Source organism: Dermacentor variabilis, chromosome 10, assembly GCF_050947875.1.
Source record: "Dermacentor variabilis isolate Ectoservices chromosome 10, ASM5094787v1, whole genome shotgun sequence".
Lineage (NCBI taxonomy): Eukaryota > Metazoa > Arthropoda > Arachnida > Ixodida > Ixodidae > Dermacentor > Dermacentor variabilis.
The window spans coordinates 23,953,587-23,972,576 of NC_134577.1; the positions used below are offsets into that span (position 1 = coordinate 23,953,587).

General features: G+C 48.9%; 2 protein-coding genes across 2 annotated transcripts; one reads left to right on the forward strand and one right to left on the reverse strand.

The window, feature by feature from the left end:
• Window positions 1-1,678: 1,678 nt before the first annotated feature.
• LOC142560140 (acetylcholinesterase-like) lies at window positions 1,679-17,559 on the forward strand. Its single transcript, XM_075671992.1, has 8 exons — window positions 1,679-1,848; window positions 3,360-3,483; window positions 3,988-4,273; window positions 6,144-6,399; window positions 8,033-8,352; window positions 10,514-10,786; window positions 12,040-12,281; window positions 15,252-17,559. Exons 2-8 carry the CDS (start codon window positions 3,458-3,460, stop codon window positions 15,400-15,402), a joined length of 1,554 nt encoding a protein of 517 aa, XP_075528107.1. The 5' UTR covers window positions 1,679-1,848; window positions 3,360-3,457; the 3' UTR covers window positions 15,403-17,559.
• Window positions 16,280-18,888, reverse strand: LOC142560142 (uncharacterized). The gene has a single exon (XM_075671994.1). The coding sequence runs from the start codon at window positions 18,779-18,781 to the stop codon at window positions 17,861-17,863; it is 921 nt and encodes a 306-aa protein (XP_075528109.1). The 5' UTR covers window positions 18,782-18,888; the 3' UTR covers window positions 16,280-17,860.
• Between the last annotated feature and the right edge of the window lie 102 nt (window positions 18,889-18,990).

Below are 18,990 nucleotides of genomic sequence, written 5' to 3' on the forward strand. Positions count from 1 at the left end.
CCGATCTACCGGAGCAGACAGGGGCCACTTGTCACAGAGGGTGTCGAGCCGGACGACGGGGAGGACTAACGGCTATAGGAAAGCTGTCGTGGCCCGAAGAAGAGGCGGATACATTCAAAAAGGTCTGATCTGCTCTCCTTATTCGTTTTTTTTATACGCTACCCTCGCCTTTGTGGCGCACATTGATTAGTTCACGCAAATATGGGTATAGTACATACATTATATGAGACTACGTATGGCGGCTTCCCAGCTAGATTTAGCGGAAGCTGCAATGCGCAGTTTGAATCACGCCAGGAGGTGGTGTGCAACAACCACACATCATCATCTTCTTCTTCTGGACGTCATCGTCACAATTCGAACGCCGTTGTTCTGCCATGAAGGACGTCGGGTCTGTCACCGAGGCATCCGCAACCTCATACGACACGGCTTGGCCAACGCTGTCCGGGTCAGACGGGAAACGAGGCAAGACAACTACGCTTTTATAGAGCGCTCGAACAGTGTGCTTCGGAGTATTACGGCAACACTAAGTGGCTCCAGCTAAGCCGTAATGGAGTGGTTCGAAAAAAGCTGGGGCTGAAGCTTTACTACAGTATTGGAGTGCAGCTTCTATTCTGAAGTAGTGCTACTGTATGTGCTACTAAAGGGCGCCTATATACATTAACTCTATTCTGAAGTTGGCCTCTTTTTTTTTTAGTTTCCCCGGGCGCGCACCCCTTGCGAGGTACATAAGCATCTTGTTAGTGATTTCTCTTTATATGCAGCACACGATGCACAAAACACTTTAAACAGCATTAAATTAACAAGTGGATCGAACATATTTTTTTTTTCGCATAACAGTGACTATATGTTGTCGATTTTGCGTGGTGTAAGAACTTTACTGACCAAGCCTGCACGAACTACGTATCTCTCTGTTGTCCTTTGATAACCTGAAGATATTCGAGATTGTCTTCGGAGGCGGATGAGCGAAAATTGTCACAAACAGAATTTTTCGTAAAATGTCAGCCAACGTTCGCAAAATCGTAAAACGAGCCCTAATTCGTAAACTTTACGAATAATTCGCGAGAGTTGGCAGATACACTATTAGTCTAAATGAAATAGACGCAGAGTCCTCTCCATGGGCGGTGCAGAACGCCTGTTTAGAAGAAACGCCGTAGCGCACGCTCGATAAGACACTGTCTCGCGTTCCGAGTAACCCGGTTACATCGTTTGCGAGTTATAGACGAGTCTGATGCCAGCTGTAATTAGATCGTCAAGGGTAACCCAATGCTGGTTCGGTGTCTGAGAACAGTCCCTGCGTCCAGCCTCAGCAATATGCTTCCGTATATCCGAAATCGAACAACGGACAATGGCCGTTATGTATATATAGGCTTCGCGAAACGTATGCCTGGTATAATTCATTAACGGCGTTACAGCAACAACACGATGCCGTCACCACGTTGGGAACTCGCGCATTTCTAAGATCCACAAATGTCCACATGCGCACTGCGGAAGTTGCCCATTAGGACAATGATTTGGTGTCGCGCGTCAGTCACGTGGAGTCTCTTCTCGTTATAGGGTGTAGACGTCGTCAGGGCAAGGTATATACGGTTACCTGAGGACATCTGCCAGTGGTCCTGTGGTGGACGTGATTAGGTTGTCAAGATGACAAATCACCTTTTTTTTTCTCTCCTGCAGACAAGACGAGACTCCCGTTCGTCAAGCACCACGACGAGGCTCCCAGCGTGCCGCTGTTTTCGCCATCTTGGCCGGGGCAGGAGCTGCCACTGGAGCCGTCGTCCGAGCAGCCAGCACCTTCGGCCCACGTCGACGAACCTTCCGACGAGGCGCCCAAGGAACCTGCGAGCAAAGGTGAGGAGAAGGTGTCAGACGTAGCTCCTTGGACTTAAAAAGCATGTGTGATACATACACGACATCTCACACGGTTCCGCCACGCCCCTTTACATACGTGAGCAGTAGCGGGGCGTCCATATCTCTGTCAGACACACGCGCGCGCATCTGTAGTTTATTTCCATGTTCAGAGTTCCCTACAAATTTTACTAGAGGGAATGGACTGTGACGATATAGTATCTATGAGAGCTGCAAGCATGGATGGTTCAGCCAGCATGGTAATGATTGTTGGTACAGGTATTTGCAATGTTCCGTTGAAAATTATCAACTTTCAAAGTCACAAAGCTGTCTTCGTGCTCTCTGAGTTACCCTACTTCCAGCTCCCGTATAAACACTAATGCCATCGTTCCCTCAAGTAATTTTTGTCGAAAACTGTGGCGCTCGCCAGTTGTTCAGCCACCAGAGTGTATACATCAATCGTCACCATTCTCGGTGTCGCTCTAACAGAGTGGAGGCTGGGCTTAGCACCACCACTGCAGCTCAGCTGACATACCAACTCCGAACACATGTTTCGTGAACACTGTTACCTCCTATATAGGGTCTCAGGCAATCGCTAATGAAGAAATGCGCTCACTAACCGTTACTAAATTAATACCGTGGTGTCTCTGGTGTTTGGGTGGTGACCGCACTCGTGGCCTCGCGGTTGAGCGTCAGCCTCGGCTTCGGGAGGTCGTGGGTTCAAAACCACGCTGCCGCCGATTACCCACCGCGGCCCGAGACTCTGCTTTCCTTTAGGAGTGAACTGTGCAGGGAAGGGAGTTTAGTAACGTCTTCTGCCGGGCTAGTTGGTACATGGCTTTTAGAAATGGTTTTAGGCGCAAAATATAAGACGCGGACAAGACGCGTTCCTGTTTGCATGCCTGAGGGTTTTAAGTGAAGCATCGCGGAAAAAAAAATCAGTTGCAAGGGAAGGGAGCCCGGCGCCATGCAGATCCCGTCGAGTTTACCGCAGCCGCGGCTCATGTGCGTATTATAGGATACTCGGTTCAGCTGCGGGAGGTGCGCGGTTCAGTTCCCATGGCCGGACGCGCGCCACTTTATTAGATGGGTACCAGCAGCAGCCCCCCTTCGCCCCCCCCCCCCTAAAGCCAGGCGTCCGGCTCTCGAGGGAGTGCGTTACTCGGGAGAGGTTCGTGCAGACCGCTACGCTTGCTGAGCAAGAACCAAGACAAACAAAACACCACACAAATCTCGCGATTCACTTTAGTAATATTTCATAGTTAGCTTTCCCAGTAATCATCGGATATACGACGCAATCACCTTACAAGCAGTTCAATGTGTGCTGAAATTATCGGCTCGTACCTTTGGTGTGCGTTGTTCGTTCTGTGTGAATTAACTTTGAAGAACGAGACAGCTAACTTAATCATTAATTAATTAATTAATTCGATTAGTGACAGCTGGCGATGAGACTGCGAAATCGAGAGAGGAGGAACGCGCTATTTCACGTTCCGTGACCAAAGGACCTCTTCCAGCCGGGAAAGATGGCAGAGGACAAGAGGAATGCGGGAAGCCAACTTCCGGCACCTATGAGGCAGCAGCCGGAATTGTGGAGCCGCCTAAGAAACTATCCATGGAGAGCCACGACAAGGCGGAACAGTGAGTTCCGTATTGTTCGTTTAATGAACACAGCTGCGCTATAGTAGTGATCTTCACATTGCCGAATAATTCCAGCTCCTTTAACGAGACGGGAAAGAGAGAAAAAGAATATATTTCCTATTAATTAACCTCGCTACAATAGAAAAGAAACAGCCACTTCAACACTAAAAAACAGGCTTAGTGGGCCAGAACTAAGGCCCACGGGCGAAAGACAAAGGCAGCCCGACGCCGCGTTAAATTTATCGCCCGAACGGCCTTTTTTTTTTTCGATGGGGTACGAAATGCAAAAACGCTGGTGCACTCAGATTCACGTGCACGTTAAAGAACTCCAGGCGGCCAAAATTGACCCGGTGCCCTGCACTCTGCGGCGTCTCGCGCATATCCCCAGTGTTGATTCGTGACGTAGAACCCAATCAATCAATCAATCAATCGAACGATCAATCAATCAATCAATCAATCAATCAATCGATCGATCGATCGATCGATCAATCGTGTCGCCCGCAGGCGTACGTACATCTGCGGCCCCAAGACGAAGATCCTGCTGCTTACGGTGGCTGGCGTGACTCTAGTGATCATCGCGACGGCCGTAGTGACCGCGGTGAAGAGCAGTTCGCCCCGCGACGGTCCAGTGATCAGCGGCCACTTCGGCGCGGTGCGCGGTCTGCGGCTCGTGGTCAGCGACCAGGACCGACAGTGGACGGTGCTCGCCTTCCTGGGCGTCCCGTTCGCAAAGGCGCCCCGGGGGGAATTGCGCTTCAAACCGCCGCAGCCCCTGGCCACGCCGGTGGGGGTGAGTGTCCCGTCCCCATTGGATAACTTGCGCTGCCGCCTTCGGGGCCAGCACCGATTTTCCTTTTCACATCGTCGTCACGATCCATCATTTGCAGCCTGAACATACCCAGCGGGACATCATACATAAGGGACGAGCAATGAACACGCAGGGAAAAAAAAAGAAGTCATAAACTAAGAAGCATGAAACCGACACAAGCAAGAAGCAAAAATGAAAAGGTTACAAAGTATAATACAGAAAACAATAGCTTACAGTGCAGAAAACAACGTACGGCGTAACACAGAATGCTATAACTAATGTGTATTAACACTTGTAATGAGAAATAATGAGTTTTTTTCGTGTTTCCAGTATTACAGTGTTATCTGGCAGCTTATTTCAATCATTAATGGCATCAGGTAACAGAGATTGATTAAATGCTATCATTTTACAGGATACGCGATACGAAATGCCAATACGTTCGTGTACTTAGATTTATGTACACGTTAAAGAACCCCAGGCAGCGAAAATTAAGCCGGAGACCTCCACTGCGGCGTCTATCATACAGTGCTGTTTGGGGACATTAGGTCTCCTCGAATCAATCGATCAATCAATCAATCAATCAATCAATCAATCAATCAATCAATCAATCAATTTTTATCTGTATCTATACATCCATCAATCTATCTATCAACACACACACACGTGTGTGTGCGTTCCTATTTGAATGAAATTAGTTGAGCGTAAGAGAAAAAGAACTTCTACCAGTTCTACGGAGCAGAATTTTAATTTAAAGCCTCAAATGTTTTACGGAAATTGCCGAAAATTGGTCAGTTCTGAAAAAAAGAACTGAAGAGGACGAGCTTAATGTATGAGCTTCCAGTTTACATAATATTTTGACGAGGTTTACGTAATGTTCCTACTCGTCCAGATCAAAACGATTTCTACGTTGTCCTTTATTCAAATATGAACTCCGGAGGTTAAGCTTCCTTTATTTGAAGGCGCACGTACCCCGCTGCACGAGGGTATTAGCCCCCCCATATTAGGCCTAAATAAGTGGCACTGTTTACCCAGAACTAGCGCGAAACATAAGTAGTGGTGAAAAGAAGACGATGCGTGAATTTCAGACAAATGCAACTGACAGAAGAAACACGCACGAACATTAAATATTTCAACTTTCTGATCAACTTTTCCCTCTCCTAAATAAAGAGAAGGACAAAACTGACAGTTTATCGCACGCCGAAGTGCTAATTTTTTTCACATCAAGCACAATCTATACCGATAAATTTTGTAGGCGTTATATACAGTCCGGAAACGAGTGTTCAGCAGTATTTTTTAGACCCTATACTTAGCCACCGCACTTTGATGTTTGCTTGCACACCGCCCCAAATTATGTCCCCATTCTTTCCAGATATAAATTCGGCGAGCAATCTGGTTCTCCCGGTAGAACTAGATCGTTCTAGCTTGCGCTATCGCTTCAATTTCACCACTGTTAATCTGTCCACGACATGAGGCAAGGACACGGGCAAAAGTTTGCGGGATGCAGGTTCAGCGACACAGTTCACCGTAGTTTTGTCCTGCAACAAATAAAACAGTACTAAAACGCTTTGTTGGTCCGGATATACAATATATCACACATGCAGCACATCTGAAACCAAGCTGCGTGCTCAGGCTCAGGAAATAGGCTGCTTTCTTTTTCTTTCTTCTCATATATCGCACCCCGTAAGCTTTTCACACTGCATATGCGTTAAACTGTATACGCACGTATCTCTTTGTTCGCGGCTCAGCGACAACACTGAAGTAGATCTGTTAGATTCACATTCCACCTGGCATGCATATAGTGTCCGAGTACGCCCACGCAGCTTCAAAAACAAGCCTTGTCGGTTTGCCGCAGAAGGACCAGCGAGAGTGGGCTCTGGACACCTGGACGAAGCGGCCGCCCTGTCCGCAGCAGGACTTCTACCTGGGCCACGAGGCCGTCAACACCAGCAACGCCACCGAGGACTGCCTGCACCTCAACATCTGGGCGCCGGCTTCGAGCTGCGTCCCCACCAAAGAACAGGAGGCGTGCGAACTTCGAACCGTGCTCTTCTTCATCTACGGGGCGGCCTTCCAGAACGGCGGGAATAACTTCGAGGCACGTTCTCACGGTAACAGCACGACAGGGAGAGGGGGGGGGGGAGGCTACACGCCGTTCAATTCATTTCGATAAATTTGATAATCCAGAACCGGCGGCGACCATGCCAAGGAGCGGCTGTCTCCAGCACCGGTTTTTTTCGGCCGTCTGGCCCGTGCCCTCACGTGGGCATACAGCGAGAGCGGCGCGACGCGACTGATGAGAGCAGGCATATAGGCCTCTGAGATCCTCGGTGTGCAGCAACACGCCACATCGGAGATTTCGGAGGCGATGTCGCACGTGCGATGCTCTGTACGAGCTGCAGGATAAGCTCCTCAGTTCGTCAAACAACCGCAGTTCTATCTTTGTTTTGTGCTTGTGAAAAGAGCTACGGACGCGTAACTGCATACTATGTTGCACTCTGCTACACTCAAACTGGTGCAAAGACATCATCAATCATTATAATAATGTTTGATGGTCGGTGGCGTCTGTGTTGCTGGAGGCATGCAGTACAGGGAAACATTCATTAGCTACATACTGATAGCTTATGTGCGTGTTTGCGTGAGCACAACACGAAAATGTACCGTACATTTATGTAAATGAATCCAGGTGGTCAGATAGCACGCAATAAAAAATACATGCAATAACAGAGGTACAAAAAGATGCTAAGGAGGTTGTTCCCATTGCGATTTACACTGAGTTCGTGCAGCGCTGTAACACGAAGAAAGAAAGCAGTCCTTTGGTTTCTGGGAAATCGTAGAAACGCCATTCACTCCTAAATCAAAATTCACAGCCTTACACGACTTGTGCTCCACATGTACAAGCAATAAAGGGCTGCGCCGAAGCGAATGTAGAAGCTTCTATAAGTAGCTCTTCGCTTTACTAAAGCAACGACGCGCTTGCAGGCATATGTTTGTTGCAGTGGAAGGATATCTGCGTAGCGTTTGGTGTTCAATTTCGTAAATCGGTAGAGAACAGAGCCAATCACCCGCAGTGACTGTTCAAAATGTGCGTTTCCTCTAGCGGCGTGAGCGGCGGCGTAGAGGGCGACTGCCAGAGTGGGAAAGAGCGGCGGCCACTAAAGCCTCTTAAACTTCGTGAAGTAGCGACACTCTCCTCCTCTGCCCTTCACTCCTCTCTTTCGCGCTCCCTCCTCGACCGTGGCGCCGCCTACACTGCTCGAGCGTAGCAACGGCGCCAACATGCGCTCCTCGCCACTCCGTAGACGCTTCTCGAGCAAAAATGGCGCTGATGCACGGCGCGAGGGCCCACGTGATGCTATTAGGCCAATAACGACGCGGCGTCGGCCTCGGCCAGAGCGCGCGAGGATGAGGCGGCATTCTTCGAAGCGTGCCGCCACTTTACGAAGTTTAAGGGGCTTTATCGGCGACGGGAAAGGAATAAGGTCCCTAGATGTTTTTTTTTTCTAGAGACCTTAGAGAGGACGGCTGTCGAGAGTTATCTGGCGTTGTTCTTTTTACAGGCAAGATACGGTGTCCAAGAAGATGCGCACAGCGCCCGAAGCAAGCCATTCGCAATATATATAGAAAGAGAGAGAGAGAGAGAGAAATGAAGGAGGGGGTGCCCCTGAAGTATTGGCATCTGGCTTCAGAACTATCTGTGCAGCAGTCTGGTGCTAGGTAACCACTCTTCCGCATAACGTGCAGCTTTACGACGGCCGATACCTGTCTGCCCTTGGCAACCTGGTCGTGGTCGTGCCGAACTACCGCGTGGGGCCGCTGGGCTTTCTGGGCAGCCGCGTGGGGACGAGTTTTCCCGAAAACTTGGGCCTGCACGACCAACGGCTGGCGCTCGAATGGACGCGAGCCAACATCGACTCCTTCGGCGGCAGCGCGTCGCATCTGGTGCTGGCGGGCCACGACGCCGGCGCGACGTCCCTGGGCTACCACCTGTTCAGCGGAGACACGGCGTTCTGGACGCAGAACGTGGATCGCTTCATACTGCAGAGCGGAGGACCGTTCCACAGGTGAGATGAGGAAAGGCCCCGGCGTGCAATACGTAACACATCCGTTTCTGTGTACGTGGTACTGCCTTTATGTAACTCTTAGCAGCGCAAGGAGTAACGAGCCATCATCGGCGGCTTATACTCCTCTACGTCGTTCCAGTGCTTGAGAAGCTTGCTGTTCAGAAGCATCATAGATATACAGCGCGTCGTCGCTGAAGTACTTTATGGGCTGGGATCTAACAAAGGAGGAGCCGAGAGTGATGTAGCAGATGGTGCTAGCGTTCCTCTCACAGGTCTGCGTTGCAGAAATGGAGCAATTACCCCATATGAGGCTGCAGCCTTCTACATTTCAGAAGACAAGACGCAGGGCTATAAAAGAATTGTGACGGAGCCGATCTGACGGTGACTGTCGACGGTAATACGTTAGCATTAAATCAACATAGCGACACAACCTATATTGCCACCGTCCAAACGAGTTATGTATGAAACGTATAGTTCAGCGGGAAGCTTGCCTAAGAACACGCGGTGCCATCTAGCGCCGCCCCTGCGAAACCTTCGGGTGGCCTCTGAAATGCGTGGCGCACCGGCGCGTGCGAACGCTGAGAAACGCGTCATGCGGCTACCGGGCTCCTCTCTCGCGCTTTGTGAACAAGCCGCGCCATCTAGTGACGCCGCCGAGAAGTCCACGCGCTGACTCCGAGACGAGAAGCGTGTCGTGCCAGTGCGTGCGAGCCCTGAGAACTGTTCCCTCGCTTGCCGCACACCCAGTATCGCATACCCGAGTTGGCGAGGGGTTCACTAAAGAGCGGCACATGCCCAGTGTATGCAGACCGCAGCTCGCTAAAGCGTCGGCTCGAAAGTCGTTCATTAAAAAGCGGCATATATACCCAGTGCATTTGTGGCGCAGCCTGCTAATTGGCATCGGGTTGCTGTCCTTAAGGAACCTGTGTAACAAGGGTGATATGACGCCTGCAGAATCGGAGAAATTTAGGGGATCTTTTTTGTCATTGTAGAACGGCAGATAGCTACTAGCACATATACCCAGTGACCTAGTTGGCAGCGAAGAGGTTCATCGAAGATCAGCGTGCCCGAATCAATTAGCGCATGCATACAGGTGGCTACTAATTTGCTATTGCAATCGATGCTTCGCCTTTCGGGCGAAGCCGCGACTTCTTTTCGTACACACAATAACGAATCAGTAAACTTGACCACACGTTGTGTTCGACCTACGCACCGTCGCTCGCGCAGCTACGAAGGACAGAACATGGAAGGAGCCCGTCAGCTGATCGACAGCCTGCGTTGCCCCGGCGACATGTCGTCCGAGGTCACGCTCGGCTGCCTCCAGAGAGCGCACACGGATGCGATCGCCCGAAGTCCTATCGCGCCCAGTTTCGTGCCAGTCTTCGGCAGGGAGCCGCTCCCGAGACCTCAGCCGCTGGATGCGCGGGACAAGTCTATCAAGGTTCGAGAGCGAAGCCCAGATGGCCCGTCCGCTGTTCCTACACGCCTCCCATTGAAAAAAATTCATTTTTTTTTCTTTTCAATGTATAGCAAGTATCTTGGCGATGGGAATAGCTATAGGGGCTTGTTGGTACGGCATATCTTATTTTGTTGTAGCGCAAGCTGAACAAGGACAACAGAAAGGCACATCTGACACACATAGCGATGTGTATGTCAGATGTGCCTTTCTGTTGTCCTTGCTCAGCTTGGGCTACAACAAAATAAGTATCTTGGCAGTTGCCTGTTAAACATGGCACAGTAGTAAAAACGGCGGCGGTGCCGCAGCTGCTTTCTCAAATTTAAAACATTTAGGACAGGCGTATACGTTTATCTATAGGTCAATTACGCGCAGCGGACCCCGATCATGAGAACAAAATTTACAGAAGAATAAAAATGGGTTTGAGTGCACACGGCAGGCATTACTAAATCCTGACTATATATAGGAGCGTATATCTCGTTCGTTGAAAGGAAATCATCGCAATCATCGCATTTTAACGGTAACGGGGGGGGGGGGGGTTCGCGCTGTTTATACTGCCACTTATACGGTCCTCGCCTTGACTCTTCATCCCTTCGTGGATTGTACGGAATAACGTTTGGAACTGAACTAACTGGATTAGCGAACAAGGTCTCCAAAGCGTTCGTGCACGAACGAGCCGCATATGTCGGCGCAACACCTTTGCAGGCGACCGGTCTCAAGGGGAAGCAGTTCCTGCTGGGTCGCGTGGCGTGCGAGGGCGCCTACCCGTGGTTCGTCGAGCAGCGCCACACGGGCACGGGCGATCCGCAGCAGATCGCCACCCTGCTCCTGGGCCACAAGGAGATCCGGCGCTGGCAGAACGACTCGGGCGTACATCGAGGCCGCATCCTTCTCGAGCGCTGGCAGAAAGCCACGGGCATCAGCCTGAGCCTGGTCCCCGGACGCAGAATCTACCAGGAGGCCGTTGGGGACATCCTGGTACGGTACCGCGCATCAACGTCGACGCACCTTCTGGCACGAGTTATCTGCAACAGGGGGCCGAAACGTCACGCGCCTTCTACTCCCACGTGACCACACGCTTCTAAGTCATAGCACATAACGCCTTCTGGTAACGAAACCGAAACTGCTTCGTAGAAAAGCTGTAATAGTAATTTATCCACGGCGCTCTGGGAGAGTTCGCAAATACTCCACGCAGTGAAAGCTGTCAAAACAGCGAAGTTGATGTTCGTTTTCCCAATTAGAACTCGTGTCTAGCGTGATTTTCATGAAAGCATTTTGTCTCGTCGTCGTCATTTTGCTAGTTTCGAGCTTCGGTTCCATATTGCGCCCACACTGCAATTGCGTGAGGCTGTGAGCAAACCACGGTCGAGGAATGCTCTCTTGAACGGTCCATCGTCACCCTCCGTGAGAGGAATCTCTCTGCGTCGACGTCTCTGCTAGGCCTCTCTTCAAGTTAGGGTAGGGTGGCTAGAAGGGGCCTTCTAGCCACCCTAGTTAGGGGTATGCTGTTAGCTTGCCTTTGCTTTCGCTTGGCTTGAGTTGTCTTCTCCTAAAAGTAGGGGTTAGCTTGCCTCCACCGGTGCTTGGCTTGTGCTTGTCACTCTTGAAGCGCGTGATTTACACACACACACACACACACACACACACACACACACACACACACACACACACACACACACACACACACACACACACACACACACACACACACTAACTTTAGCCAGAGTATAAAAATGTGCCGTTGCACTCTAAGACCACGCGACCAAATGCATGTTGCTGACTATTATATGTAGTAAGTCACACTATTTTTTGTATTCTGCTTAACTGCATAATTAGTCAAGTTTATTTAGCGAACTTCTGAAGCAACGACATTAGGCCAAAAGAAATTCCAATCAGAAAGTTGTAGAGCGCTTTGCAAAACGTCCGACTGAACAGTTTCTAACTTTCTATCTATTAGGTATAAGTGTTTTTCCGCTTATGGCAGATGCCCGCGAAATACAATATATATATATATATATATATATATATATATATATATATATATATATATATATATATATATATATATACACCACGTGACATGCTCGCTTGCTTGGGTTTCATGAACAAGAAAAAAACAAGACGAAAAAGTCAATAACGTGGCGTCAGTACTACGAAAGACCTTCGGTGCTTGTACTACTTAAACTATTCCTCGCGTCCTCCTTCAGCCAGGCTGCTGCTGCGACTCGCAGGAAGTGTGCCCGATGTCCGAGCTCGCCGAGCAGCTATACGCGTGGCACAACCGGGTGCACGTGTACGAGCTCGGCTACCGGCCCAGTTACTCCAGCTGGCTCAGCGAGAACGGCGCCGTCCACTTCGAAGACATGGAGCTCGTGTTCGGCATGCCGCTGAGGCCCGGCGTGGTGTCCAGCGACCTGGACAAAGCCTGGTCACGCACCATGATCCACGTGTGGGCAACGTTCGCGCGAACCGGGTATGACGTAGCAACCAACACAGTTGTGGCTGGCTATGAACAGAAACGCCACTTTAGCCGGTCAAGCGTTTGTACGAATAACATGTCCCGGTCAGCAATGTGCCTTCCCTTCCGAAAATTGAAAAGCGCTTTTCACTCGTTTTCCCAACAACCGGATCCGTAGTTTCAGAAAGGCAACGGGGCTCTTAAATTATCAGTGGCGGCTTCGAAGCTGGCCTCGCGTTCGGAAACATGAAGCCCTATTAGTCAAGTGGCAGAGAAGCATAGTGGCTTCATCAGGACGTACTCTCGCCACAAAATGAACGGATATATTGCTTCCTTCAAACACACTTCAAGATTCGCGAATCGTCAGTTCATTTCGTTCACTATTACCCGCAGGCTTGCATCGTATGTCACGTCAGCCTCGTGACAGTTCTGATATATGCTGCCTTCTGCTCTGACCAAGGAGGTTAAAAAAAAAAAAAGCCGCCGCGTCGCCATCTTGCGGGGGGCAAAAGCGCGCCAGTCGCTGCAACTTGCGTGTTTCGGGTCGTCTCTAGGTCGTCGTATGTTGCTGTGCGCAGTGCTGCGCTGATTCCAAAATGTGATAGCGGACTGGGGTGTCTTCGGGAAAGTTGACGTACAAGTAGTTGACATGTTGGCGTTATTCTTCTGGCTTAAATAAGGTTGCAGATTAGCATTGCTTTGCTCTAGAATAAAGGAAAATATTATTTCAGCCTAAAAGAAAACGACCGCCACCAAAGTTCCGAGAAGCCTCCAGACAATGGGGATGCTAAAGCACCGGCAACACCCCACGATAATTAAGCTAATAATGAATACATACGTTTATTGCATGTACTGCTATTTCTCATGCTACAGTTTCAGTTTTTACTTGTATTTTGTTCTGACAGCTTTCATGATTGATCAATTTCTACACTGCTATAAAGAAAGTGAATAAACGCTAGTTACTGCGCGATTTTTTTCCCTATACTTTGCGCAGCTGCATATTGATGCCGACAAAATGGGAAAATGTCTCAGTACTCGGATATCTGCTATCCAGAGACCTCCTATATGGCTCGCCTCATAGCCCACAGTGTTGCATTATAACTCGAAAATCCGTTAAGCGATTAAAAAACCGCTGGAAACGTCGGCGAACAGAAGCTGCGAAGCTCTTGCAGGCCGCTTCTTGCCCCTCGCAAGATGGCCGCTACCGGCTTCACCCGAGCCTTCCACGCGCGCCGGTTACGCGCAACGCCGCTCCACGCTGTGGATCATGACCACATCGATTGATCTGTGCGATGCAGACAGCGCAGCGATGGATGGCAAATCGGCCAAGTTCGAACTCATCCATGATCTATGTATGTGTCTTCGCTCTGCCCTGCGTTTCCAGACGTTGTCTTTCCGCCGCCAAGTTACGTCTGCTCGAGGGCGTGGCTTGCGCGCGTTCAGCCTCCGAGTTATCGCGCCCCGATTTCTCGCACTGCAACGGCCAGGAGAGCCACAAATTTCAAGACCTAAGCGCTGACTTGGCACGAAGGACGGCGCGCTTTAGTTCCCCTGTCGCGATGGGCCGCCTAAATTTAATGGCAGAAAATTTAGTTAACAAATTAACTAGTGAAGTAGCGCATAATTAATTACGAAGTCACAACCGTCTTCTGACGTCCACCACCACTAACACCGGGGTTCAGGTGGAACTATACTCCCATTTCGAAAATCCTATTTGCAGTACTTAGTCTTCGGTGAAAAACCCGATATACAGGGACACTACGGCAACAACGCTGATGGCGCCATCTTGTGACAGTTTAACTAGGCAGTAACCTACTATATTCTACGTAACTGTTGAGTGTAAGGCATGAGTAGAGACAACCATTACCACAGAGTCCTTTTTTGTCAGTTTCGTTTGGCAATACTGATACTCAAGGGGGCACAAAAACATCCAAACATTTAGTTGGACAGTGTCACATGATGGAGCTACCAGTTATACGGCACATAACGTATTTACTATAGAATGTTTTTTTCTCGTAAATAATAACTTTGAGAATTTCTTTTTGCCCCCTCGACTATGGCTGCGTTAAAGTCCTGAGCTAGCATTATCATCGCAATACTTTCTTTTCTTAGGCGCGCAAATTCCCACCTCACGTTATACTCATATAAATAGGGTATTTGTCGTCCGTGGCTCCTATATACTCTAGTGCAATACATTTACAGCCAAGCTACTACTGGGTGCACAATACTGTGTTGCAAGATCCTTTGTCTGGAGTTTAGTCATGTAATTTGCAATGTCCTACACGAAGTTCACTTTGAGTCAAACTCTACAGGGCCATCAACGTGGGTTTAATGGCTGCCCTAACAAGGTCAGGAAGAAATACGAGGTGCTTACGGTAACATTTCAAGCAGTCCCGAGAAATACTAGATGACTGGCAACACTGTTCGCAATGCAGACCACAGTTCAAGGACGACCAAATAGTAATGTTGCAGGTCATGTCTGTAAAGCCTATGGAACAATTCACCAATACATGGCACAGGCATCCAAACATTGTCTCATGCAGTGTCTCATGTGCAGTGTGGACAGACTCTGAAATGAACAGTCCATTTCTTTCTTTTCGTGACCGCTTCCGCGTTATCATAGATTCTGACTAGAAATTCCATACTGTGGAATCTCTTACAAAAAACAACTAAAACACTATATGAAGTGTTTAACGAAATCTCAGCCGATCTATTGTACAAATGCACTTAAGCAACACTATACAAGCAGATGAAGTGCATCGCCAATGCGAAACAAAAGATAGCAATGGAATAAAAGTATTGTCAACGAGCTGAGTTTGTCAGTGGCTGCTTTTACAGGAAATGTGCAGACGAGCACAGCTCGTGCAGGGCACAGAAGGGGTTAAAGTGTCCGAGAGTGTGAGAAAACCTTCCGGTTGTCCGTGCCAGTGGCTCACAACCTTCTTATCTCCCTAACTAGCATGCATTGTCGCATCTCTCTTTCAGCCAACCGCCTGCTGTGCACAATTTGAGCTGGCCCAGGTACGACTCCACCCTGCATACCATAATGAAGCTGGGCCCCCAAGACGTCACCGAGCAAGCTGAAACGAAGCGGAAGCGCTGCAACCTTATGCGAGACACCAGTGCGCCATACTGAGCGACTTCACACTCAAGGCGCCCCTCTACTACATGCTCTTCACATTTTTTTAAGTATCTGGTCTACCGTGAAATCGTACTTGCCTCACAAGCTAGCCACTTCAATTCTTTATCGTATAATGTATGTTTTTTTAAAATGTAGTCAGTGTTCGGACGCACACGAATTGTCAAATGAAATATACATATTTAAATCATTCTTTTAACAAAAGGCGTGCAAGTTATTTACCATTCAATAGACACTGCTGCAATGCAACAATATTTGTGACTAAATTGCGTCATTGTACCACCTGTAGTGCCTCTTCAGTAGGTCACATTGACATTTGCCGCACTGTCCGAGCCATGACAGACTATACAAGATCTGTTCATAAATAATTTTGTTTCCTTGTTACAGCCAACACTTATGCCATTAACAACTGACAGAAGTACATGCAGAGATTTCAAAATGCAAGTGTCGAATCAGGTGTCTACAGTGATGTGTTGCAGTCTACAATGTGCACTGATATTAGATGTTTGTTTTGCCGAGACCCTTGTGTGGGAAATGCTTGACCACCTGCGTGGCACTGGCCACTTGCTGAAATGGTGACACCAAGGTGAACCCAGACCCCAGTTTGACGTGTTTCTTGTATTCCTACCTGCCTTTGCACGTTCACTCTTACTAGTTTAGTTTGGCAATAGTTGGCACACGAAATCCACCTTGCAAGTCCTTTTTTACGTGTTAGCATTAAGTGTGTCAAAGCAGCAAAAAGTGTATGTGTGTTTGAAGCAGACCAAGAGGCGGGACATGTGTCGAGTAAGCTCCTGACCAGAGCTTTGCAATGTGGTGAATGCGGTTTAAACCATGGATTCAGGGTCTCAAAGAGGTGCGATGCTATGCCTAACACATTTCTCTTGCATTTATTTATTTTTACATACTGCAGTCCATCTTGGGCTATAGCAGGAGTGGGGATAACATCATGTGTCAACTGCGGACAAAAAGTTGGTCAGGGGCAATGTACGAACATATCTGGCAGAGTAGTTTGCTGGGCCAGTTGGTGCATGGCAAACGTATAATGGTTTCCAGCAAGTACGGGCGCGAGCACAAGAAGTAGAAACAGACAGGACAACGCTGGGCAATGCATTCCAACGTTCAATTCTTGAGTGGGGAAAAAGTACGTTTATACATGTCAGTTCTAGATTGCACTGGCAAAAGATTTAGGTTGAGACAGCTAAGGGTGCAGAAAGGATCAGTAAATACGTATTTATCTGAGCAGGTACAGCGTGGAGAGTTAAAGTTTGCAGGAACTTTATGCTTTCGTTGTGGCGACATTTCGCCAGAGCGGTTAGGTTTAGATTAGAGAGGATGGCAGAAGGTGAAAAATCCCTGCCGTAGCGACAGTAGATAGAATGAACAGCTTTCTTTTGTACGGACTCAATCTCGTTTTTATGAAAATAGTTCAACTTGTAGATTCATAATCCAAGGATCCAAGTTTTTGTTATTTAGCACATATTACTTCAATATGCTTGCTCCAAGATAAGCTGCAAGAGAACAAAAGTCCGAGGTACTTATATTATGATGCTTTTAGCAGAGAGGAGTTATTGAAAGCATACGAGAAAACGGAAGGAGTTAAGCGCCTAATGAATGTCATTGACACAGTTTTGGTGAAGTTTATACTCATCTGGCAAGTGTTACACCATGAGCGAAAGAGTGAGAATGCGTCAAGAACAGTGTGATCTTCAGGGGAGTTAATATTGTGGTAGAGGATGCAATCACAGCACAGAGACATATATTAGTAATTATATTTTTACTATTCTTAACTTACTGCTAAATCACCACTGAATTTCTTTTGTTTTACTGCAATGACAAATCCATCAGTGGAAATTGTGAGAGGAATCCAACAATCTCATTTATCTCTATCTGGACTATCTAAGATTATATATGAGCGTTGTGAAACAAAGTACCATATAATAGCGGTAACCATGATTGGGCAACGTGTGAAGTATTAGTGGCCCTGGTGTGAACTGAAATCAGCACGCGCAAGGTGAATAAAACCCATGAATGACCCGTAGCCAATTTTGAGACAAGACACAGGATAGGGATGATAACCAGTGTGCCGTAAAATAAAGCATGCAAATTACACACATGGAAGAAAAGCACAGTAAAAGGGAGCTTGCTGCGGTGCCCAGTGTTTCAAAAAACTCGACACACTTCACACAGTGCGAAATCCCAACTTTAAGAAAGATGCCGATTTCCTTCGTTATGCGTTTGCTTTTTGCTGCCATCCACCAGCCTATGGTCAGAAATGCGTGTGCGCCCATAGATAATATGACAAAAGATATTCACACGTAATGGCAATGCAATGGCCGCCTCAATAGTGGAACCCCTCACCCTCTGTTTTTACCACAATGTTCCCATTCGCACCAAGATCATGGTAGAAATTTCGAATCAAAGGAACTTTAAATAAAGGATCACTCTGCATGTATCAGTCAACCTCTTCATCGGTTCTAGCACGTAGCTTGCGACCCTTTTTGATAGCACCGCGCCAAGCAGCACTGGAGGCAACTTCAGCCGCTTCTTCTTCGTCATCGTCGACAACCAGCTTGTCAGGGTCGTCGTCGTAGTCTGCGCAGTCGAAACTTATGAGCGAGCTAGAGGACACCGCCGGTAACGACGTGCTCCTCTGACGACCGCCTCCGTCAGGGGAGGCCTTCTTCGCGACGGAGGGCTTCATCCCGACGACGCATTCCGGCATGACCAATTTGCCGGTTCCGATCCGGTACGACGACGAAGGTTCAGCGGTCGCGTCTTCCATGTCGGCGTCGCCGTCCCAGGTGCGCTTCTGAAACACGTGCCTGCCCACTGCAGGCGCGTCTCCGCCGGAATCTACCGCGATACGGTCTTCGTCGTCCCGCGACTCCCGTTCTCTCTGAAGCCGCCTCTCGTGCAGGTAGTCCAACGCGGCAGTCGTGTTGCTCGCCTCGGACATGTCGTCTTCAGAGACGCTGTCCAAGGTGTAGCGCGTCCATCGCTCTGGATGGACTTTGTAGTCGGGAGTGGTGCTGGCCGAAGAACGACCAGCACTGGACGACCTGAATGCGCCCCGCGGGCAAGAACGCTTGCTCGGACCGCACGGCGCTGACCACGGTCTCTTGAAGACGCCGTCTGACGTCGGTGATGGCCTGTTTCCGAAGTCGTCACCGACGTCCGGGTCTTCCTTGAGGTACGACTCCTCGTATCCTGAAGAGCCGTCCTTACGAGCGCGCTCCCGAGCCTGGTGTTCGGCCTCGAGCGTGTTCAGAGAGTCGAACACCGAGCTTATTCGGCCCGCTACGCTGCACAAGTCGCCCGTCCGGAGTTGGAAGCGCCTCGCGGCCGAAGTATCGCTCCTGTTCAGGCTGGTCATGGTACGTTGTGCTAAGGTTGTGGAAAAAACGAATCGCCAACGTAACCTCAGGTGCAGCGCGGAATTGCAGCAAGCACAGCCCGCGCCATTTTTGTTTACAACGTTCGCGTAAATCACGTCATTTTTATTTTCTTGACAGGTGGCGGCATCACTCGTCACAAATAAAACTGACGTAATCGCCTTGCGTCAATTATGTCCTTATACACCAA